The 26,134-nt window shown below is 45.7% G+C and overlaps 1 protein-coding gene across 1 annotated transcript in view; it reads right to left on the bottom strand.

Annotated features, from left to right (window-relative positions):
• Window positions 1-4,534: 4,534 nt before the first annotated feature.
• The window catches only part of LOC149463872 (amine oxidase [copper-containing] 3-like), a 31,775-nt gene continuing 10,175 nt past the window's right edge, over window positions 4,535-26,134 (bottom strand). The window contains exons 2-4 of the mRNA XM_089674374.1: window positions 24,992-25,277; window positions 12,751-12,880; window positions 4,535-9,838 (exon numbers count right to left, since the gene is read on the bottom strand). Of these exons, the coding sequence (XP_089530500.1) occupies window positions 9,554-9,838; window positions 12,751-12,880; window positions 24,992-25,277 (701 nt within the window). The 3' untranslated portion in view covers window positions 4,535-9,553. The remainder of the gene's footprint in view (window positions 9,839-12,750; window positions 12,881-24,991; window positions 25,278-26,134) is intronic.

Raw genomic sequence — 26,134 nt, 5'->3', positions numbered from 1 at the left:
GGCGCTAACTCTATCGGAAGTCGCCAGCGACACTGATCAGGAAAAATCGCTTCACTGATCAGTGACACTGGTGACAGGGCAGTGAAGGGGTTAACTGGGGGGGGGGGGCGATCAAGGGGTTAAACGGGATTACTGGTGTACTTGCGGGCAGTCTGACGCTATCTGTGAGGGGCGCTAACACTATCGAAAGTCGCCAGCGACACTGATACAGTGATCAGTAAAAATTGGTTCACTGATCAGTGACACTGGTGACAGGGCAGTGAAGGGGTTAACTGGGGGGGCGATCAAGGGGTTAAACGGGATTACTGATGTACTGGCGGGCAAACTGGCGCTATCTGGGAGGGGCGCTAACACTATCGGAAGTCGCCAGAGACACTGATACAGTGATCGGTAAAAATTGGTTCACTGATCAGTGACACTGGTGACAGGGCAGTGAAGGGGTTAACTGGGGGGGGGATTAAGGGGTAAATGGGATTACTGGTGTACTAGCGGGCAATCTGGCGATATCTGGGAGGGGCGCTAACTCTATCGGAAGTCGCCAGCGACACTGATACAGTGATCAGTAAAAATTGGTTCACTGATCAGTGACACTGGTGACAGGGCAGTGAAGGGGTTAACTGGGGGGGCGATCAAGGGGTTAAACGGGATTACTGGTATTCTGGCGGGCAATCTGGCGCTATCTGGGAGGGGCGCTAACACTATCGGAAGTCGCCAGCGACACTGATACAGTGATCAGTAAAAATTGGTTCACTGATCAGTGACACTGGTGACAGGGCAGTGAAGGGGTTAACTGGGGGGCGATCAAGGGGTTAAATGGGATTACTGGTGTACTAGCAGGCAAACTGGCGCTATCTGGGAGGGGCGCTAACACTATCGGAAGTCGCCAGCGACACTGATACAGTGATCAGTAAAAATCGGTTCACTGATCACTGACACTGGTGTCAGGGCAGTGAAGGGGTTAACTGGGGGGGGGGAGATTAGAGGGTTAAATGGGATTACTGGTGTACCGGCGGGCAATCTGGCGCTATCAGGGAGGGGCGCTAACACTATCGGAAGTCGCCAGTGACACTGATACAGTGATCAGTAAAAATCGGTTCACTGATCAGTGACACTGGTGTCAGGGCAGTGAAGGGGTTAACTAGGGGGGGGGAGATTAAGGGGTTAAATGGGATTACTGGTGTACTAGCGGGCAAACTGGCGCTATCTGGGAGGGGCGCTAACTCTATCAGAAGTCGCCAACGACACTGATACAGTGATCAGTAAAAATTGGTTCACTGATCAGTGACACTGGTGACAGGGCAGTGAAGGGGTTAACTGGGGGGGGGGGCGATCAAGGGGTTAAACGGTTTTACTGGTGTACTGGCGGGCAGTCTGACGCTATCTGGGAGGGGCGCTAACACTATCGAAAGTCGCCAGCGACACTGATACAGTGATCAGTAAAAATTGGTTCACTGATCAGTGACACTGGTGACAGGGCAGTGAAGGGGTTAACTGGGGGGGCGATCAAGGGGTTAAACGGGATTACTGGTGTACTGGCGGGCAAACTGGCGCTATCTGGGAGGGGCGCTAACTCTATCGGAAGTCGCCAGCGACACTGATCAGGAAAAATCGCTTCACTGATCAGTGACACTGGTGACAGGGCAGTGAAGGGGTTAACTGGGGGGGGGGGGGCGATCAAGGGGTTAAACGGGATTACTGGTGTACTTGCGGGCAGTCTGACGCTATCTGTGAGGGGCGCTAACACTATCGAAAGTCGCCAGCGACACTGATACAGTGATCAGTAAAAATTGGTTCACTGATCAGTGACACTGGTGACAGGGCAGTGAAGGGGTTAACTGGGGGGGCGATCAAGGGGTTAAACGGGATTACTGGTGTACTGGCGGGCAAACTGGCGCTATCTGGGAGGGGCGCTAACTCTATCGGAAGTCGCCAGCGACACTGATACAGTGATCGGTAAAAATTGGTTCACTGATCAGTGACACTGGTGACAGGGCAGTGAAGGGGTTAACTGGGGGGGGAGATTAAGGGGTTAAATGGGATTATTGGTGTACTAGCGGGAAATCTGGCGCTATCTGGGAGGGGTGCTAACACTATCGGAAGTCGCCAGCGACACTGATACAGTGATCAGTAAAAATCGGTTCACTGATCAGTGACACTGGTGACAGGGCAGTGAAGGGGTTAACTGGGGGGGGGGGCGATCAAGGGGTGAAACGGGATTACTGGTGTACCGGCGGGCAATCTGGCGTTATCAGGGAGGGGCGCTAACACTATCGGAAGTCGCCAGTGACACTGATACAGTGATCAGTAAAAATCAGTTCACTGATCAGTGACACTGGTGTCAGGGCAGTGAAGGGGTTAACTGGGGGGGGGGAGATTAAGGGGTTAAATGGGATTACTGGTGTACTAGCGGGCAAACTGGCGCTATCTGGGAGGGGCGCTAACTCTATCAGAAGTCGCCAACGACACTGATACAGTGATCAGTAAAAATTGGTTCACTGATCAGTGACACTGGTGACAGGGCAGTGAAGGGGTTAACTGGGGGGGGGGGGGCGATCAAGGTGTTAAACGGTTTTACTGGTGTACTGGCGGGCAGTCTGACGCTATCTGGGAGGGGCGCTAACACTATCGAAAGTCGCCAGCGACACTGATACAGTGATCAGTAAAAATTGGTTCACTGATCAGTGACACTGGTGACAGGGCAGTGAAGGGGTTAACTGGGGGGGCGATCAAGGGGTTAAACGGGATTACTGGTGTACTGGCGGGCAAACTGGCGCTATCTGGGAGGGGCGCTAACTCTATCGGAAGTCGCCAGCGACACTGATCAGGAAAAATCGCTTCACTGCTCAGTGACACTGGTGACAGGGCAGTGAAGGGGTTAACTGGGGGGGGGCGATCAAGGGGTTAAACGGGATTACTGGTGTACTTGCGGGCAGTCTGACGCTATCTGTGAGGGGCGCTAACACTATCGAAAGTCGCCAGCGACACTGATACAGTGATCAGTAAAAATTGGTTCACTGATCAGTGACACTGGTGACAGGGCAGTGAAGGGGTTAACTGGGGGGGCGATCAAGGGGTTAAACGGGATTACTGGTGTACTGGCGGGCAAACTGGCGCTATCTGGGAGGGGCGCTAACTCTATCGGAAGTCGCCAGCGACACTGATACAGTGATCGGTAAAAATTGGTTCACTGATCAGTGACACTGGTGACAAAGCAGTGAAGGGGTTAACTGGGGGGGGGGAGATTAAGGGGTTAAATGGGATTATTGGTGTACTAGCGGGAAATCTGGCGCTATCTGGGAGGGGCGCTAACACTATCGGAAGTCGCCAGCGACACTGATACAGTGATCAGTAAAAATCGGTTCACTGATCAGTGACACTGGTGACAGGGCAGTGAAGGGGTTAACTGGGGGGGGGGCAATCAAGGGGTGAAACGGGATTACTGGTGTACCGGCGGGCAATCTGGCGCTATCAGGGAGGGGCGCTAACACTATCGGAAGTCGCCAGTGACACTGATACAGTGATCAGTAAAAATCGGTTCACTGATCAGTGACACTGGTGTCAGGGCAGTGAAGGGGTTAACTGGGGGGGGGAGATTAAGGGGTTAAATGGGATTACTGGTGTACTAGCGGGCAAACTGGCGCTATCTGGGAGGGGCGCTAACTCTATCAGAAGTCGCCAACGACACTGATACAGTGATCAGTAAAAATTGGTTCACTGATCAGTGACACTGGTGACAGGGCAGTGAAGGGGTTAACTGGGGGGGGGGTGATCAAGGTGTTAAACGGTTTTACTGGTGTACTGGCGGGCAGTGTGACGCTATCTGGGAGGGGCGCTAACACTATCGAAAGTCGCCAGCGACACTGATACAGTGATCAGTAAAAATTGGTTCACTGATCAGTGACACTGGTGACAGGGCAGTGAAGGGGTTAACTGGGGGGGCGATCAAGGGGTTAAACGGGATTACTGGTGTACTGGCGGGCAAACTGGCGCTATCTGGGAGGGGCGCTAACTCTATCGGAAGTCGCCAGCGACACTGATCAGGAAAAATCGCTTCACTGATCAGTGACACTGGTGACAGGGCAGTGAAGGGGTTAACTGGGGGGGGGGGCGATCAGGGGGTTAAATGTGTCCTAGGTGTGTTCTAACTGTAGTGTAGTGCTTGTGTACTCACTTTTACTGTGTCTTCTTCTCTGTCTGGAACGGAATGTGTCCAGGCAGAGAAGAATGACATCATATCCTGCCCTGTGTATATGTCAACACAGGACAGGATAGGACAGGGACCGATCATGTGATTTCAGCCAGAAACGACTGGCTGAAATCTAATGATTGATCCCTCCTGGATCAAATCGTGTCACCCGCGGAACCCGTTTTAAAACGTGGTTTTGCGCTCCACTGCCGCCCTGCACACGTATATACACAGTGGCAGGGCGGCAAGTGGTTAAAATAGAAAACTGTTTAAATCATCATCAAATTTTAATATGAGAAGAGTTCAAGTCAAACTGGGACTTTTGTGTTTATATATTAAAAGCACAAATTGCAAGGAGTGGAAACTGCATTTATTTTTTTGACATACTCCCCTGCTACATTTATTCACTTACCCCAGTGTTTGAAGTTCTTCACAGTGAATAAATTCTTACTTGAACAAGTAAATATACATAATTTATTGAAAGTATGTATGTTTAACTTTACTTTTATTTTCTATAACATATTTAAACTATAGTATATTGAGCTTACTCATATAGTTTTCATCAATGGGAAAGTGAAAATCATTTTTGAAATATAACAATCTCTATAATGTCCATTTAACACTGATCAAGGGGGATCAAGAAACATAATTTCAGAAGAGCATTAAGATTTTAAATTGTATCAGGATATATGTCTGATTACCTCTGGTTTCAGAGCACTGTATTTTTTCCACAGGATGCTACCCAAGAAAAAAAAAAAAAACCTTTCTAGCAATACACACCAAACTGAGCATGTGCAGCTTACCCCAAGGCTGTGTTCTATCGGGAAATGAGTCGGGGACAGTAGAAGAAGGGAAAAATCAGAGAAGACAGGATTAAACATCCTTTTTACACAATGCAGAGGGTTAACCCCTTAGGTTCCACAGTGAATATAACAAGTATGCTTTGCTGCATATAAAGACTGATTTTACTGTTGTGGGTTTAGTAACACTTTAAAGCTGGTATCCAGGCAGCCATTAAACTTCACTAGTTTGTATCTCCCACATCACCACTTTGGGCAGCAAGAGTCAAACATTGGTTTACTCTAATGGAGGTTCCTTTTTTCTTTGCTTCTGCAGTCTTCCTGTCTGTTATATTAGTGTTCCCAGAAAGCCGTTCCCCTTTGCTGGCATTTGTGACATCATCAAGTACAGTGCAGGACCAGCAGTCCCTGCTTCCATTATATTCATTCTGTCGATCTGTGTTTTGTGAAACTCTCCTGCTGCTGCTCAATTATTCCTCCATCAGCAGGCAAAGCCTGGCTCTACCAAGATGGTCACCTCCACACAGAGACAGTATGAACAAGGCAGGATCTGCACTGCAAATAAACCACAATTTTTATAAAGTTGGATTTAAGCTTTATATCACTCAGATCCTATTTGCAAGGGTGGCAACACAAAGACCAACAAACAAAAGCAATGCAACAAATGTGAAGATCGGTGTGTATGCGTGCCACTGAAGACGTGAATATGCACGAAACGCGTTGGGTGGAGCCTTACAAGCTGACGTCACGCCGCCGTGGCCAGAGTTCAGAACGGAGGCCATTTTGGTATGCTTTCATGTACTTAACTCTTTAATGAATGCATGTGGATTGCTTTTAAAAATTTTACAATAAATACTACCCCCTAGGAGGATCCTTTTGCTGGTTTTGCATAGCCCTTATTCTAGAGAAGTCTGGTCCCCCATAAGGATCAGCACAAACGCTATTAAACCAGTAGTGTTCTCATGTGTGCACATCCATATAAGGTGGTGGATTTCCGTATTGGATCATGAGCACTTTTGAGTATCCCATCTGGTATTGCTGCACCTTGTAGTTCTACGGATTTATTCATTAGCTGAAGAGCACTCACACATCACCTGGCATTTCTGTGACCTGTAGTGCCACGGACTATTCATATTCACCATTTAATTATTACTGAAGAGCACTCACACATCACCTGGCATTTCTGTGACCTGTAGTGCCACAGACTCTTTATATCCACTGTTCAATTATTGCTGAAGAGCACTTACACATCACCTGGCATTTCTGTGACCTGTAGTGCCACAGGCAATTCATATTCACCATTTAATTATTGCTGAAGAGCACTCACGTATCACCTGGCATTTCTGTGACCTGTAGCGCCACGGACAATTCATAGTCACCATTCAATTATTGCTGAAGAGCACTCACACATACGTGGCATTTCTGTGACCTGTAGTGCCACGGACAATTCATATCCACCATTTAATAATTGCTGAAGAGCACTCATGTATCACCTGGCATTTCTGTGACCTGTAGTGCCACAGACTATTTATATTCACCATTTAATTATTACTGAAGAGCACTCACACATCACCTGGCATTTCTGTGACCTGTAGTGCCACGGACAATTCATAGTCACCATTCAATTATTGCTGAAGAGCACTCACGTATCACCTGGCATTTCTGTGACCTGTAGTGCCACAGACTATTTATATTCACCATTTAATTATTTCTGAAGAGCATTCACACATCACCTGGAATTTCTGTGACCTGTAGTGCCACGGACTATTTATATTCACCATTGAATTATTGCTGAAAAGCACTCACACATCACCTGGCATTTCTGTGACCTGTAGTGCCACGGACTATTTATATTTACCATTTAATTATTGCTGAGATTGTAGTGATACAGATTTTATATGATTTGATATGTTTTATTAGGTTTATGTCACTCTGATATCGTATGATCACTGTATTCACGTAACCACTTTATGATTGCATCTGACACTTATTTTTAGCGCTGCAATTACATTTGTATTGAAATGTGAAGATCGCTTGTAAAATTGGAGCCAGGATGAGGCTGATTTCAAACAGAACACCAGGAAGGGTTAGATACTCGTTAAGTCTAGGCTCAGGGTATTCCACTAATAAGGTGTAATACTTGTCTTAGTCTTCGCTCCAGCACTCTCCACTTCTCTCTGACATTTCAGGTTGTGGCCGGAGCCTTGCCATCCTTACGTTTAATGCAGGACTATCTTTTCCAACACTTGTACTTGATGACGTCAGCATGCAACAGCTGGCTGGAGCACCATGCAGAGGAGGCTTTCCGGGGACTGAACAGGCTGAGTAATAAGGAAAGCATTACAGCTTATTCTTCTACCCCAAGACTTAAAGCAGAGATCTGGTCTCAAAAAAAAAAAATTTAAAGTACAGTATTTGTAGCCGCTGACTTTTAACAACTTGCCCACCGGGCACTTATACCCCCTTCCTTACCAGCTTTCAGCGCTGTCACATTTTGAATGACAATTGCGCGGTCATGCAACATTGTACTCATATGAAGTTTTTATCATTTTTTTCTTTTGGTGGTATTTATTAGCCGCTGAGTGTTTTATTTTTTGTGCTGTAAACAATAAAAGAGCAAAACATTTGAGAAAAAAAATGTTTTTCTTCGTTTCTATTATAAAATTATGCAAACAGGTAATTTTTCTCCTTCACTGATGTGCGTTGATGAGGCTGCAATAATAGGCAGCACTGATGGGCACTGATAGGAGGCACTGATGGGCACTGATAGGTTGCACTGATAGGCAGCACTGATGGGCAATGATAGGAGGCACTGATGGGCACTGATAGGCAGCACTGATGGGCACTGATAGGTGGCACTGGTAGGCAGCACTAATGAGGTGGTACGGATAGGCGGCACTGATAGGCGGCACTGATGAGCAGGCACTGATGGGTACTGATAGTTGGCACTGATAGGCAGCACTGACTGGCGGCACTGCTGGGCACTGACTAGCGGCACTGCTGGGTGGCACTGATGGGTGGCAGTGATGGGGTACAGCTTGGTGGCACTGGTGGGCACTGCTGGGCACCGGTGGGTGGCACTCCTGGTCACAGGTGGGTGGCACTGCTGGACACTGGTGGGTGGCACTGCTGGGCACTTGTAGGCAGCACTGCTGGGCACTTGTGAGAGGAACTGGTGGGTGCCCTGATGATCAGTGCCGATCTCTGCTCTGACATCTGCCGGTTCTCTGCAGTACTTTCCTCACGCTCTGACAGCGTGAGATAAGTGCAGCCAAGAACCGGCAATTGCATTTCCCGGTGATCAGAGTGTCATTGGACACGACTGATCACATGGTAAAAGGCCACTGTGATTGGCCATTTACCACATCACATGATCAGCTGTGTCCGTAGAACACAGCGATCACAGAGATCGCCAGGTGCCGCGCCCCCGGGGGCGCGCAGGAGAGTGCATTCTTGGAGGACGTCATATGATGGCCTCCCAGAACTGGCTGACCACAGTGCAGCTTTCATTCGGTTACCTGCGGTCGGCAACTGGTTAATATAAGGACACTTACATGTCCAGGTGTCTGGCAATATCCGCACCCGAGAAGATTTCCTTGCTTCGGGTGCAGGTGCTAGCATCTTAACTACTGCACATGCGCAAGTGGCGCTGTGCTTTTTGATTGGTCCCACAGTCTGCTGTGTCCCAAAAGGCTGCAGGGGGAAGGAGTGGCTGGAGATCATCACAGCAAAATCAACCAGAAATGGGAACGGGTACCTGTCAAAACCAGGTACCCGCTCCCCCCCAAAAAGTGCCAAATGTGGCAGTGGAGAGGTGGAGGATGCCAACAAGTAGAAATTCCCCTTTTGGATGGAGTACCACTTTAAAGCTCACTCCCAAAATGTCTTTACTTCTCTGCAAAATGTTTGTAAAATTTGTTTTACTCTGGCCCTATCACCCTGACAGTAATTCATCGGTGGGCAGTTGCAAGAATCGGGAAGGGATAACTGACTTCTGATGGCATCAGGAAAGAAGACTGAGACACAGGACTGGGCTGTGGCAGTGGGGCAGCCGATTGCAGCAGAAAATGCTCCATTCATTGGACAGGACATTCATTGGATGTGAATTGAGGACGACAAGGTAAGAGGGTTTAATAAAAAGCAGGGGCGAAGTTCTTCTTTAACAAGCATTCAACCCTTGCAATGTAGCAGATGCACAGATTTTTATCAGTCCTTATATTTCAGCTTTAAGTACCCCAAAGCAGTGGGAGCAACAGGGACCATAAAAAGAGCTTTACCAAAAAGTTGAAAAATCCGTGTGATTGATTGCTAATTTTACCTACCACAAGCATCTATTCATCATAGAAATGAAACAAACGTTTGTGGTGCATCAACATGTATAGCAATTCAAACACACAAGGGTCATTTCCCCGATCTCTTTCATAGAGCTCGATTTACCCTTGAAGGTTTCCTTAAGCAGTTGTAACAACTTGATATGTGAAGTAGTAACTCAAAAATCATACATCAAAAATCATGGGGGGAATCATACATCCTCTAGTTGTCACAGAACACATGTATATACTTTGGTTTATAAATTCACAAGATTCTTAAAGCCTTCATAAGTGAAAGGAGGGATCTTGGGAACACAAGACCCTGTTTTGGACATGCACGCTATTTGGTTAACATCACACGAACTGTAATCCTGTGCACTTTGGAAATAAACCCCATCTGGAGAATAGATAGAAGGATCAATGTCAAAATAGTTGTAGGGTCTAAGGAAGAACCCAACACCGTTTCCTGGAGTGGCAGTGTTTGGGAGGTCCTCCGAGTGGGGTATATGAAGAAATCCAACTGTAATCCAGGCAACCAAATCCTGTGGAAGAGATATGTCAATGAGAATTGTACATTGCTGATAAATGCTTCATAAGATACAGAGCAGGATCAAACTAAGGAAGTAACCAGTACTAACATAGTAGTCCTTTAGCCCTTTGTATTCAAATCCATATGGTTAAATCTCACATTTCCCACTACAAAATAATGAATGTCTTATAAAAAAAAACAGTACTGATTTAAAATAGAAACCAAATTTTAATATGAGAAGCGTTCAAATCAAACTGGGACTTTTGAGTTTGTATAATAAAAGAAACAATTGAGTACTGTCCGTGATACTTTTTTTATTTGCACTAACATATAATTTTGAGGACAAGCTTTCGGGGAATGTCCCCTTCTTCATGTCCAAGCAGTTCTGATCACAATGTTTTAGCAGAATGTTAGAAGAGATGTATCTCCGAGAACTTCAATATCTCCAATATCTTCAATTTCTACTTCAATATCTCTGGGTCATACAGCTGCACATCCAGTAATGTTGTGTACCTTATCCAGTGCAGAAAATGTAGCAAAGGATCTTATGTTGGCGAAACAGGACAGAAGTTGCAAACAAGGATGAATTTGCACAGACATACCATCAAGGAACATAAAGAAGATGACTTTTGCACACCTGTGGGACACCATTTCGCACAACCAGACCACACTTTGGGGGACCTCAATATTTTAGTTCTTAAAGGAAATTTCAAATCCATTCAGGAAAGAAAAACATTTGAACTAAGAATGATAATTCTATTTGACACAAGAGATAATGGCCTGAATTTGGACATGGGATTCCTCAATCATTATCCAACAGTTTTATGAATATATCACCTCAAGCATGACTGCCTCTGTGAGTGTTGTTTCCCCCCACCCCAGACTTTGCTTTTGCTGTGTCTTATCTCTGTTCTCTCTTTTTTTTTTTCATCCCCTACATCTCTTCTAACATTCTGCTAAAACATTGTGATCAGTACTGCTTGGAGCTGAAGAAGGGAACATTCCCCGAAAGCTTGTCCTCAAAATTATATGTTAGTGCAAATAAAAAAAGTATCACGGACAGTACTCAATTGTTTCTGTCGCAAGTGCACTAATACGGCTACAATCACCTCAAATATAATAAAAGAACAAATTTCAAGGAGTGGAAACTGTATTTATTTTTTTACATGCTCCCCTGCTACATTTATTTACTTACCGCAGTGTTTAACTAATGCCTGGAAAGCTTCGGCATAGAAAGATTTGTCAGTATGCCTGAACTATCCTAAGACAGTTTGCATCACTTTGTTATCAGTGCTGAAATACTGACCACAGAAAGATTTGTCTCAATTTGTTCAATTTCATGACAGGTTATGCATCAGTTATCCAGGATTAGGCATTCCATGCACTGAATGTTCACAGGAATGACTGCTGTAGGCTTGGAACCAGCAAGGCCGGGATTGTCACCGATGGTCGTACGGCCATCTTTGAAACATTTACACGTATTCAAATGTCTTACTGCAGCTGAGCATCTCATCACCATACTGAGCTTGAAGTCTTTTGGTGATATTGGTGGGTTTTACGCCTTCGTTCACAAGAAACGTCATCGCCAATACTCTGCTCCATGCACGTGCTAACACTTTTATCTGCCATCTTGATTAACAGTCTCTGGACTGCCACATGACATGTGCACCACCTATCAGTAGTAGGACACACTTGCCACTTACTACTGCGTGTAGTACCACCATGCTAGCATTCCTTTTTATACCCGTAAAATTAAAAGTCCTGGTTTGACTTCAACTCCCCCTTGTAAATGATATACAGTACCCTCCTTTGTATTAAAATATTAACATACTAACAAGCAACACTTGTGGTGCAATGTAAGGTCCATATATACTGTCTACCCCCCCCCCACCCTCCTTCTTTTAGTTGGTCCATAAGTTACCAGTAAATAAAAAAATATTTAATAGCTACCTTACCCCACTCTTACATGTATGCTAGTATGATGTATGATAGTGATGTCACCCTTCTTTAGGTGAGACCCTGGGGAATAAAGATCAACCTAAATATTGTGTGAAGACACTCTCGCAATGGACTAGAGTGTCTTCTCATAAGATTTAGGTTAATCATTGCTCCCTAGTGCAGAGCATGTCTTTTTTTGTACTGTGCCCCCTGTGCTGGGTATCGTGTGTATAGGTTATGGATAAGGTGTGCCTTCACTTACTTCCAGATGACCTCTTCCAGAGTTATTGGACTCTTGTGGGGTAAAGCCAAAATTTTGTATGTGTTTTGGATAGGGAGTAAGGAAAGGTTAAAAATATTATTGGGTTATTTTGTGCTGCCTGTGCCCTAATGGGGAGGTTTCCCTTTGCCTTTAAATACACTTTAGTATATCTTTAGATACTCACTACCTTAACGAAGAGAAATTCCAGAATTGTTAAGTCACCAGTCAGTAGTGCACCATTTGTACTCATTTAGCAGTCTATAAATTAGAGTTAATATTTAAATAGCTGCTAGTTTTAAATGGAGAAAATGAATACATGAAAAACATTTAGTGTATTTTACAAAAATTGTGGTGGAGTGGCCATGCCCCTCAAAAAAATTACCAAAAGATCAATACCATAAAAATCATGCCACAATATTTCAGTTTTGCACTGTTGCTTACACATTGAATCAGAAGGTAACTTCCCATTTCTAAGGGACTCCAGAGAATGGACATCCTTCAACATGTTTCATGCTACAGTAAAATATAATGTGGAATATGCATACTGTGCATGTCTAGAATTTACCAGTGAGAAAGTGATACTGTCATTCCACCTTGCAGAAAAGGTATTGAGGCATAAACTGTTGCAAGATATCTAAGAAACAGATATAAGAAGCTGCCTGTGTTCACTGAAAATGGCAATATCTACTTGGGTAGAGTCAGCCTTTCAAATATCTTTCACTCACCTGATCTTGAATATTCTCATCATTTATGAATTTGGAGAACGTTACACTAGGAGTCCAAGGATCATTTTGATTAAAAATGGAACTGCTCTCAGGTTCGTCTTCTTTACGCTTGGTCACTGCTAGCTTGTACCTTATGGAAAAAAAAAGTTATTGCCATGCTTGACCATCATTACAATTTTAGAATTTCAAAGTGGTTCCCAGTGCTGTCTTGTGATTATTCTGCTTCTCGTCTTCATTGAATAGGCCTAGAGCAGGTAAAATTAATTGCATTAGGCTTGCATCATCTGTGCATGACGCAGTTTTTGAACCCATCTAGCAGATCACACACAATTGGCCAAGGCATACGGTGTTGTCCTAGTTTGCCATGCTGATTGAACATCAAGTGTAGCGCCCCTGCCCTGGGCTGGCTAAATTTAGTGTATTGCTTTGCTGTAAACAGCTGAGCTGCAATTTACTTTTTAGAGCTGATCAGGTGTATCCCCTAAACCTGGTGGCTTATTGCTTCTGCCTGAATCTGGAAGAATGTTCCAAAAATAATGAGGGAAAATCAGTCCCTGGATTATGAATGTTTATCTGACCTTAGCCAATCCTTATTATTATTATACAGTATTTATAAAGCGCCAACAGTTCGCTCAGCGCTGTACATTACAAACCTTGGGAGGCTGACCCAGAAGGTGTGGCTGGTGAGAAGATAAATGTTTGGGAGGGTGTGATCAGAGCTGTCTCCCCTGGGGTCTCTCCATCTGGTAGGCAGCCTATGTGCGAGACAGAGAATCTACTGCGGCTAGGCATGTTTTTTAGAGGTATATATGACCAGAGCTGGATCTAGCCTGTCCAATGTGGGGGTGTAGTAAAAAATGTCAGCAGGGCAGAAGATGGGAGGTCAGAGGACAGGGCTCACTGCTGGCTAGACAGAAGACAGGGGTCACTGCTGGCAGAGCAGAGGACAAGAGCACAGCTCCTTCTTCCACCCCTGCACTGCACACAGCCTGGGCACAGGCAGAAGAGCTCCTCCTCCCCACACAACGCATACCTGAGATCAGTATAGTGTCAGTCAAGGGCCGTATAGTGTCAGGCTAGGGCAGTATAGTGTCAAACTACGATGGTAAAGTAAGAGATTAGGGTGGTATAGTGTCAGATTAGGGCAGTAGAGTGGCAGGTTAGGGTTGGCTTTGGGGTGGGACAAATAAAATCTGGGGGGCCATAGCCCATCTGAGCACTCCCCTAAATCTGGCTATGTGTCAGGAATGGACTCAGCACTGGTGGTGGGACTCACCTGCCGTGTGGGCTGCAGTACCAGGGCTGACCAACGGGTGCTCTCAGCAACCAGAAGCTCACTCCTGCAGTCAGCCATCAGCTGAAGCTGATTGTAGGAGGTGTATTTAAGCAGGACCAGGCCTGTGATCAGGGCCTTGGTGTATGTTTCCTATGAGCCCCTGTACCTGGTATCCTGTGTTCCTGCCTATCTGCCTAGTTGCTGACCCTGCTTTGATCCTGACCTCTGCTGACCGTCTCCTCTTGAACCCCTGGCTTGCCTGACCATCCTTCTGCCTGATCCTCTGTACCGCGCTGCCCGTGAGTTACTGAACCCGGCTTGTGACCCTGACTATTCTCTGCCTGCTCCTCCGGTACCTCACTGCCCGCACGTTGCTGACCTGTCCTGCCTGACTATGCCTGACCCTACCCAGACGATCCATCCATCCCGCACGGATCCAGTCACTACTGTCCAAACCTGCCAGCCCCTTCACATCAGGCTTTCCCCCCGGTACATACCCTCGGCGGACCCCTCTACCACAGTTGGGTGCACTCAGGGGCCGCGACCTGGTCTCAGTCCTGCGCCAAGTCCATCCCCACCATCAGGGGCTCTGGTGAAAAGGCAGACTGAGGCTTAGACTCTGCGCCCTGGGGAATCCTGGTCTGTGGGTCACTAGAGATCCCGCCGGGCGGTGCCTGACAGTACCTTACGGCCCACCTGACCATTCGACCTCTCCAGCCCTGACTACGCTTGTGTTCCTGAAGCCTGCTACTTCCCTGTGTCAGTCCACATATTTCTGGTCACACCCGGATCCCTAACACTATGTTTATGACTCAAAACTGTATTCAGAGTACCATGGAAAGTATGGAAACGCCTGCATTGGCTTTTTCCTAAACTACTGTTACTGTACATCTGTAAAATACTTCTCTGCGAACAGTTCACTGAGGCTTTTTACAAATTATGTGTTTTTAAAGTGACCTTAAATGATAAGAGCTAGGCTTTGCAGTACAGACTTTTTAGTACAGACTAGCTCTGGCCCATTCCTCTTGTGATAATTATTTTTGTAGGGTCTCACAGTACAGATACAGTATTCCAATAATGTGTATTGGTTCCAATATGCAGACCTGACTTGTCTCGTGGCCAGTGGGATAGCGAGTTTCAAAGAGAGCAGCGCAAGCACATGTGGGATATCACTGCAAGATAGTCTGGCTGTCCCTGGATGTGTTTCTTTAAAAAAATAGTAAATGGATAAAGATAATGAAAAATAATTAAAATATTTTGCAATATTTTACAGAAAAATAAAAACTTTAAAAGTGCTCATCACCAAGAATGAAGTTTATTTTATAAGGAAAAAAATAAACATAAAAAAACATAAAAATAAAAACTGTATAAGCACTTTTAGGCTCAATAAAATAATTTTATTATTTTCCATAGTGGGCAGCTATTTATAAAAAACTTTCCATTATAAATATTATGAACCTAAGGTTTTTTACAAACCAGAAGTTTCAGAAGTTATGTTAAGGTTCAATATATAATAATTAGTCAAAATAAAAGCTCAAACTTTGTTTTGCTAAAATAAGACCAATTGTTCTGTCCTACAGTTCCATGTCGGTAAGATAGTCAATCAAAAGCATAGAGTTCTGTCTCTGTGTTGAGGCCCCAAGGTGATAGAGTATTCATTGTAAAAATCCATCTGGATTCTGTTTGGGACATACTTTTTATATAATCACCAACTCTGGAGTTTCTTTGTACCTTTTGAAGTGCCTAAAAAATGGTACCACTATGAATTTGCCTGTAGCGATCATGAAATGAATGTTTTTTTCTTCCCTTTCATGAACCTTACTGTATACAGTATATGTGTTCTCTCATTCCTATTTTTTAACTCCCTTTATGTTCTACCCACTGTGACAGTAGGCAGGTGAAATCACCTGGTTGCGTCCTGGATGGACGATATATTTGTCCGAGGTTCAGGGTTTATGGGGATTTGTACCACTAGAGGGAAGTGCTGAGTCCTTCAGCACTGAGATAATGAGCCCAGCTGAAGGTAGTGGGCTCATTAACACCTGTATAAAGCTTCCCAGAGTGCTTAGGGAGTTGCTCCACCCTGGAACCAGATCTGTGCCTGAACTGTCTGGGGAGCTGACCTGTTATCTGTGTGCAGAGAGACCAAAGCCTGTGTGGCTAACCTCCCAGTACTAGCAACTAGGTATAGCAGCAGGCTGTACCTAGTGGGTAGCTAGGGAAAAGCTGTTGTTGCAGTAAGTAGCCAAGTTGGCCAGGATTTATTTTGATGTCTCTTTTTGTTTATCATTTTTTCTGTAAATATTGTAAATAAATTGCACCTGTTTGTTTTCACCTCCACTATTGTTGTGCTGTGCCTATCTTTTTGTGTTGTGCACCCATCCAGGGGGTCACACACACCCGCTGCCGAGCTAACCTTGTTACATATGGTGGAGGATGCGGGCAGTTGTGGTAACTAAAGGCCAGCATGGAGGAGATAATCAGACAGTTGGCTCTGGCAAATGCCAATCAACAACAGGCAAATGCCAATCAACAGCAGGCAAATGCAAGTTTCCAGCAGAGCATTGCAGCCCAGCAGAAGGCCTTGGAACAAGCAGAGGTCCGCCATAGGGAATTGCTGATGCAACAGGACCAGAAACACCAGAAACAAATTGAGGCTGTTTTGAAGCAGCTCCAGCAGAGGCAGCAGACTGAGGCTGGTGATGATTCTGGTAAAACACCATCATTTTCTGTGGGCCGTTTATTGCCAAAAATGACTGGAGAGGATGATCCGGAGGTGTTTCTAACCACCTTTGAAAGGACTGCTGAAAGGGAAAAGTGGCCTAAAGAACAGTGGGCTGGATTGATGGCCCCATTATTAACTGGAGAATCGCAAAAAGCTTACTATGACCTGGAGCCGGACCAAGCCAAAAACTATGATGTGCTAAAAGTGGAAATTTTGGCCCGGTTGGGTGTTACCCTCGCTGTCCGTGCTCAGCGGGTACATAATTGGACTTTTCGGCTTGGGAAACCTCCCAGGTCACAGATGTATGATCTCATTCACCTGAGCAGGAAGTGGCTGCAGCCAGAGACTTTGACCGCCCCAAAAATTGTGGAACGTGTCGTCATGGATCGGTTCCTAAGGTCTCTGCCTAATACTATTCAAAAGTGGGTCAGCCATGGAGACCCAGAAACTGCAGACAAGCTGGTGGATCTAGTGGAGAGATACTTGGCTACTGAGAACCTGACCTCCTCTTCCAGAGACTCACGGACTTTCCACCCTAAGACCAGACCATCCCCAGCGGCGGGTAAGATGACTACAAGGGGTGAGGGTGGAGAGAGTGAGAGGGTGGGAGTATTACCCAATGTCTGGCAAGAGCGGCCAGGAAGGCCAAGGCCGCAAGAAGCGGTGAAAAAAATTATTTGTTACCGCTGCCGGCAAGAGGGACATATTGCAGCTAATTGCCCAGTGGTGGATGAGCCTATGCAGTGTGACTTTCTGAGCAATAGACGTCAGTCGCTGTTTGCGACAGTGGTATGCACGGCCAGCCCGGGCACTGAGAAACATTTGTGCAAAATGACTGTTAATGGAAATAATATTGTGGGGTTGCTGGATTCAGGTAGCTTGGTAACCTTGATAAGAGAGGAGATGGTCACTACAAAGGTCTCTGGGCATAAAAAGGTGGCAGTGATTTGTGTGCATGGGGACACTAGGGAGTATCCCGTGGCTACTGTGTTTTTTGAGACCCCCAAAGGTAACCTGTCTCATCAGGTAGGATTGGTACCTCATTTACCACATGATGCCATTGTGGGGAGGGATTTTCCAAAATTCTGGGAACTCTGGGATTGTTCTGACCCCCCCACTGTCTCCCCTGCAGACCAGGAAGGTGAATCCCAGAAAGCGTCTGAGTGTGGTGAGGTCTCTCCCAAGTTCCCCTTGTCGGTACTAGCTGGGGAGACCCAAGGGACTGGGGAGGAGCCCACCTCCTCAGATGAAAATCTGCCGGTTTTGGATTTCTCGGACTTAGAGGTGCATAGGGAAAATTTTGCCACCGAACAGCTGAAAGACCCCACGCTGATAAAAGCCCGGGAAAATGTAGTAAAAGTAGATGGCCAACTAGTGAGTCCTGAGAAAACTGCTGCTTATCCATACTTCCTTGTGGAAAGGGACCTACTCTATCGAGTTGCTCAGGGGGCAGAAGAAACCATTGAGCAACTGGTGGTGCCCAGACCTTACAGGAAGTTGGTGTTGGAGTTGGCCCATGGACACATCCTTGGGGGTCATTTGGGGGCGGAGAAAACACGGGAAAGAGTACTGCAGCGGTTCTATTGGCCTGGGGTCATTAAGGAGGTGGAAAATTACTGTTCCTCTTGCCCTGTGTGTCAGAAGTCAGCCCCTATGCCCCATTTCCGTAGTCCACTGGTACCTCTTCCCATCATTGAGGTCCCCTTTGAAAGGATTGCCATGGATTTGGTAGGTCCGCTGGTGAAATCCGCTAGGGGGCATCAGTACCTGTTGGTCATACTCGACTATGCCACCCGCTATCCAGAAGCAATTCCACTCCGAAATACCTCTGCCAAGACAATAGCTAAGGAGCTATTCCTCGTTTTCAGCTGAGTGGGTATTTCAAAGGAACTGCTGACGGACCAGGGAACCCCCTTTATGTCCCGGGTGATGAAAGAGCTCTGCAAACTGTTCAAGGTAAAACAGTTGCGCACCTCTGTGTATCATCCCCAAACTGACGGGTTGGTGGAAAGGTTCAACAAAACCCTGAAACAAATGCTAAGGAAGGTGGTAGATAAGGATGGAAAGGGTTGGGATTATTTAGTACCCTATTTGATGTTTGCCATCCGGGAGGTACCCCAGTCCTCCACAGGGTTTTCACCATTTGAGTTGCTCTATGGGAGACACCCAAGGGGGCTGTTAGATATCGCCAAGGAAACTTGGGAAAGTGAGAGTTCTCCCCAACGGAGTGTGATTGAGCACGTCGCCCAAATGCAAGATAGAATTGCCCAGGTCATGCCTATCGTAAAGGAACATTTGTCCCAAGCACAGTTAGCGCAGCAGAGGGTGTACAATCGGGGGGCCCGGACCAGGTCGTTTGCTGAAGGAGATAGAGTGCTAGTGCTAATCCCTACGGTTGAAAGCAAATTCCTGGCCAAATGGCATGGCCCATACGAGGTGATTGAGAAAGTGAGTGAGGTGAATTACAGGGTCAGACAACCAGGAAGGCGGAAACCGGAGCAGATCTACCACATCAATCTGCTAAAGGCCTGGAGGGACAGGGAATCCCTAGTTGCTGAGGGTTTGTCACCAGCGCCATCTAACTGCTTGGTTCCGGAGGTTGGAATAGCAGTCACCTTGTCTACAATTCAAAAACAGGAGGCTAAAGAGTTTGTGCTCCGCAACACAGAGGTTTTTTCTGAGCTGCCGGGACAAACCTCGGGGGTGGAGCATGACATTATCACCCCACCGGGTGAAAGAGTAAAACTGAAACCCTATAGAATCCCAGAGGCTCGACGGGAGGCAATACGTGGGGAAGTACAGAGAATGCTAGATTTGGGGGTGATAGAGGAGTCCCAAAGTGACTGGTCCAGCCCCATAGTGTTGGTGCCCAAACCAGATGGGAGCTGGCGATTTTGTAACGACTTTCGACAGTTGAATAAAGTTACAAAATTTGACACCTACCCCATGCCAAGGATAGATGAACTAATCGACCGACTGGGAGCAGCCCGGTACATGACAACACTAGACTTGACGAAAGGTTATTGGCAAATTCCCCTAGCTAAGTCGGCAAAGGAGAAGACTGCATTTGTAACCCCAGAAGGGTCATTCCAGTATAAAAGAATGCCGTTCGGGTTACAGAAGGCACCGGCCACCTTTCAGCGAAAAATGGATCAGATTCTTCGTCCCCATCAGAAGTATGCTGCAGCGTACTTGGACGATGTGATTATCCATAGCGCAGACTGGGCCTCACATTTGCCAAAAGTTCAGGCTGTGCTAGACTCAATATGGAAAGCTGGGTTTACGGCCAACCCAAAGAAGTGTACGATTGGACAGGAGGAGGCCAAGTACCTGGGGTACACTATTGGGAGAGGGGTAATAAAACCTCAGATAAACAAAGTGGAAGCAATACAGAATTGGCCACGCCCAAATAACAAAAAGCAGGTACGGGCTTTTCTAGGAATTGCTGGCTACTATCGGCGATTCATTCCCCATTTTGCTTCTATGGCAGTACCCCTAACCAACCTGACAAAAGGGAAGGAGTCTGTCATGGTTAAGTGGTCCCCTGAGGCTGAAGCAGCCTTCCTGTCTTTAAAAAGGGCCTTATGTAGCCAGCCAGTCCTATACTCACCAGACTTCTCAAAAGACTTTGTGGTCCAGACAGATGCATCCAATGTTGGCTTAGGAGCAGTGCTGTCCCAGGTTTGGCAGGGGGAGGAGCACCCGGTAATCTATCTCAGCCGAAAGCTAAAGTCTCACGAGGAAAATTACGCCACGATTGAGAAGGAGTGTTTAGCGGTAAAGTGGGCCCTAGATTCCTTTCGGTACTATCTGCTGGGCAGACATTTTGACCTGATCACCGATCACGCTCCCTTGAAATGGATGGCTCAAAATAAGGAGACCAATAGAAGGGTAAATAGGTGGTTTCTGGCCCTACAGGAATTTACCTTCACGGTGAAGCATCGCCCCGGTGTTCAGATGGGAAATGTGGATGCTTTATCCCGGGTACATGCCTGCCTGGCTACTGGTGTTACAACCCCAAGGTTGAAACAAGAGGGGGGGGTATGTGACAGTAGGCAGGTGAAATCACCTGGTTGCGTCCTGGATGGACGATATATTTGTCCGAGGTTCAGGGTTTATGGGGATTTGTACCACTAGAGGGAAGTGCTGAGTCCTTCAGCACTGAGATAATGAGCCCAGCTGAAGGTAGTGGGCTCATTAACACCTGTATAAAGCTTCCCAGAGTGCTTAGGGAGTTGCTCCACCCTGGAACCAGATCTGTGCCTGAACTGTCTGGGGAGCTGACCTGTTATCTGTGTGCAGAGAGACCAAAGCCTGTGTGGCTAACCTCCCAGTACTAGCAACTAGGTATAGCAGCAGGCTGTACCTAGTGGGTAGCTAGGGAAAAGCTGTTGTTGCAGTAAGTAGCCAAGTTGGCCAGGATTTATTTTGATGTCTCTTTTTGTTTATAATTTTTTCTGTAAATATTGTAAATAAATTGCACCTGTTTGTTTTCACCTCCACTATTGTTGTGCTGTGCCTATCTTTTTGTGTTGTGCACCCATCCAGGGGGTCACACACACCCGCTGCCGAGCTAACCTTGTTACACCACATATTGTTCTTGTGGGCACACTTGATACGGCATATGATCCCTTTGGTGTCGCATGAATTCTTTTATACCATAAATCTGTTTGTGTGTTGGTATAAATTCTCCTTTTTTCTTGCTTATTAGACTTTTTCTACTTCTTCTACTATACCTGCAGGCCATATCTCTCAAGCATCTAATCAAACCTCCTTTTAAATCCAAGTACCACCTTGAGTTCTTATCTTCTTTTGAACAGTAGGGCTTGCTAGCAAGGTCTGTGTATATATCTTGTAGCCTTTGCACACTTTTAAACATGCATCATGGATGCATAGGAACCTCTGTAGCATATGATTTGCTCATATCCTTTGGTAAATCAGCTCCAATTTTTATTGCATCACACAGTGACTTTGGAATGTTTCTACAACCTGAATTTTTTAGGGTTGTGTAATCCATAAATTGGAGGTAGTTTACTAAATTATTGTAACTAACATAGTATAAATTTAGAAAAATTAAAGACCGAGGGATGTTTTTACCCCTAAATCACCCAAGATTCACACGTTTTTACATAGGCTTTGATTAGAAAATGTATGAACCATGGGTAAAAGTTGGGTAAAAACATTGTTAAATGGACCCCTAAGTGCACTTTCATAGGGGATGCACCCAACCACATTCCCAGCCCTTCACAGCAGTCTTCTCTTATATACTACAGTGTAAACACACCCAAATACAACAACCAAGGTATGTGCCAAGCCGTGACTTTATATATATTCTTTCAGGGCCCAATAAAGAGCATTGTGTAAAGGCAAACCATAAACTTTGAATGGCTTATTGTTTTCAACAAAGTTTACCAGGCATGTGCATTTTAGTGCCCTGCTTTATACTGTACTACTGTATTAGAATGGCATTTACAATGAATGTAAAGTGCTGCACAAACTGTTGGCACTATATAAATCCTGTATAATAATAATAATTGCCACTATACCACAGTGTATGGCAGGTGCAGTCTTCACAGACAGCAATAAAACTTGACATAAGCATTTATTCTGCCCACAGCTTTCCAAAGCAACATAAAAGATATGGATGGAGTTGGACTTTATTCTCTTGTTAAGCATTGGTAGCAATTGAAAAGAACTTTCTATGGGCAGAATAAATGTGAGAAGCTTCAAGTTAGGCTTCCCACAGATGGGCAAATAGTGTAGTAAAACAACTGTGAAACTTTTAATCTTTCTTCTATATAAAAGTTAAAAAATGGTGTCCTGATTACACAATCATTGCCAGGAAAAGTAGTGGGCAGGAGGGGAAGGTGCCCTAAACACGGTGGAGCAAGGGGGCAGACAATGGACACAGGGCAGTAAACCCATTCTACAATATGCATTAACAGTGGGGGAGGGGCATAGTTCTGCATCCTTGCCTGGGCTCTACATGACTCTGCACCGGTATTGTACGCAATGGCAAGGGCCTCTGACTATCAGTTGTTCTTGTAATTACCCTCTAGGACAGTGGTTCTCAACCTTCCTAATGCCACGACCCTTTAATACAGTTCCTCATGTTGTGGTGACCCCCAACCATAAAATTATTTTTGTTGCTACTTCATAACTGTAATTTTGCAGTGGGAGGAGTAGTGTCACATCATTGATGTCAGTGGGAGGAGTAGTGTCCCATCATTGGTATCAGTGGGAGGAATAGTGTCCCATCATTAGTATCAGTGGAAGGAATAGTGCTCCATCATTGGTATCAGTGGGAGGAATAGTGTCCCATCATTAGTATCAGTGGGAGGAATAGTGCCACATTGTTGGTGTCAGTGGGAGGAATAGTGCCCCATCATTGGTGTCAGTGTGGGAGGAATAGTGCCCCATCATTGGTGTCAGTGGGGGGGGGGAGAATAGTGCACCATCATTGATACTAGTGTGGGGGGAATTGTGCCCCATCATTGGTGTCAGTGGGGGGGAATTGTGCCCCATCGTTGGTGTCAGTGGGGGGAGGAATATTGCCCTATCGTTGGTGTCAGTAGGGGGAGGAATAGTGCCCCATCGTTGGTGTCAGTGGGGGGAGGAATAGTTCCCCATCGTTGGTGTCAGTGGGGGGGGAATAGTGCCCCATCGTTGGTGTCAGTGGGAGGAATAGTGCCCCATCATTGGTATTAGTGACACCAATGATGGGGCACTATTCCTCCTACTGACACCAATGATACTTACCTTGCTGACTCCTGCTCCAGCCTGGGCTCGCTCCCTCCCTGTCCCATCTCTGGCCAGCATACCTTGCTGCAGCAGCACCATCTGCACGCTACAGACACTTACCTGTCAGCTGTCTTCCTCCTCCGGCCGCTCCCTTGCTCGATCTTCTTTGATCTTCGCGCTGCTGCTCGGCTCCTCCTCCTCACCGGTGATTGGCCGCCTGTGTGCCTCTCCTGTGCTACAGTTCCGGCGGCCAATCACTGGCGAGGAGGCGGAGCTGTTGAGTGATCCTGGGGATGTGGCCAGATGACAGGGGCGGCACGTCATCCCATGCACACATCGCGGTCCAGGGAAATGTGGACGTATCTGCATGTGGGCGGACCCGCCTGGAGACTGATAGAGGAGCAGTGTCTTGGTTCCTAAGACCATTGGAAATATGTGTTTTCCAATGGTCTTAGGAGACCCCTGTGAAAGGGTTGTTCGACCCCCAAAGGGGTCGCGACCCACAGGTTGAGAACCGCTGCTCTAGGAGGACAAAAACTGCTGAACTGTTACAAGAGATGCTTACAACAGCTTATTATTATCAAGTAGTTATGACCATCCTTAACTGGGATAGCAATAAATAATGGTAGACTACGTCACTTGGCCCACTTAGACAAAAATGGCAGTGTCTGTGCTAAGGTCCCCTGATTTTATAATACTCACCACCCCAGACCTCCCTGATACTTTTTTCTCTTTCACAGCTGCCACCAAAATACTGGCTGATGTTGGAGCCTGGGAGAGCAGTAATGTCACCTCCTCCATTATTCAGCTCTTGATTCTTTGGAGGGGGTCACATGCTTGCCCATATTTGAAAGCACCAGGTATTTTGTGCCTGCTGAGAAGAAAGAGGGAGAACGAGGGAGCAATGAGAATCAGCAGGTAAGGGGACCTGAATAGGCAATGTGACAGTGACCCTTTAAAGCCATAATGACTAATTTCTCTAGCTGACCAGGGGTGGACTGACCATTGGGGAACTTGGGCACCGACACAGGGCCCGGGGTCAGTAGGGGGCCCCATGAGATGTCCATGGTACCTTTCATAGGCTTTTTTGGGTTTGGTTTGAGTGTGGGCGAGGACACAGGAGCCCCATGATCCCCTATTGCCCGGGGGCCCCATAAGTTGTCAGTCCACCCCTGTAGCTGACTAAAAGAACATTGCATATTATGAAACATCGAGAACAGCTGATGCCCTCAGTTATGATTAGCTAAAACATATACATGCAGTGCTTTCTGATTTCAGGTGTTAATATTGAGTTATGCAGGCTGGAAACATCTACATGCATTAATTCAAGAAAAACAGAAAATATTAGATCGACTTCTCATGAACAGGAACAGCCATACTGTACATGGATCCAAATTCAACGGGTTCCTACTGAACCGGCCAAACTTTAGTCCATGTCGGCCAACTTTAGGTAGATCATATCTGATTTCAAAATTGTTTTTCTCACCACTATGCCTTACCTGGCCCATCCCATTGCATTCTCCATAGGACTTTCTTTTGGCAAAGGTTCTCCGGCAAAGCTGACTATCTGGATTCTGTAGGAACGAGGGTGACCCCATTTATTTGTGGAATTACTGGCAATGTGGATATACCGAGGCATCTTGGCATTCTGCTCAAATGCAGCTTTATTTTCAGTCTCCAACATATTCCGTACCACCTTTGGCCTCTGTATCTTGACGTCTGTCTGCCACGGGATGTTTAAAGGATTAAACTGCATATCCTGAGTCATAACTGAATTAGCGATGCCTAAAAAAAATATTGTTTAAATTATAAAACGGAAAGGTGTCTGTTTATTTTATATATATATGTCTTTGTGTGCCTAAAGTTCACTTGAACCCTTTTAATTTAATTTTGTAATGCAGTCCAGCTGTTTTTACTGTAGTAAATACAGTATGTCTCTTTTTTTAATTTTGTATCAGCTACTTTAACCTCCTCGGCGGTATGATTCTTTCCGATTTTTTGTGCTGAAAGCGGTACATTTTTTTGCATGGAAATATGTAGTTTTTTATTGTAGGCTGTAATTTTTAGGAATAACTCACTGAAATCTGTCCGAACAAGAGTCTAGTAAACATTCCGGATATGATAAAACTTGAAACACTAAATCATAAATTATAATTTATTAAATAATCATAAAAAATAATAATATAATAATAATAAATTTAATTCAATAATATAATCAAACCGAAATAATCACACTGAAATTTGGAATACAGAGGCAAATTCGCACATCGCTGAGCAAAGTCACAAAATCATTTTCAGTGTCTGATGACGGATTTCCCCACAAATTATTATCACTCAATTCTGCAAGTGGTTCTGATTTACTATCGCTGTTCTAAAACCGCTTTTGACGTAAAGGGACGCTTTTTGGACGCCATGGACTTTTCTAAGTTTCCAGGCAGAAAGAACAGTCAAAATGCAGGCAGGGCACAGGACAAAGCAGTAGGGACAAAATATATGTGAAATGCATTGAAACAGCAATGACAGCAAAAATTACATTTTTTAAAAATTTCAAATTTCCCGCCTGTTCCGGCGCCCGTACGTCCCGACGTCACAGGGACTGGAACACGGAAGCCAGATGCCAGCATCGGCCGGAGGAGATGGCC

Source organism: Staurois parvus, unplaced genomic scaffold, assembly GCF_062004578.1.
Source record: "Staurois parvus isolate SC_StPar_1 unplaced genomic scaffold, SC_StPar_1.0 ptg000151l, whole genome shotgun sequence".
Classification (NCBI taxonomy): Eukaryota; Metazoa; Chordata; class Amphibia; order Anura; family Ranidae; genus Staurois; species Staurois parvus.
This window is presented reverse-complemented; position numbering and strand designations above follow the sequence as displayed.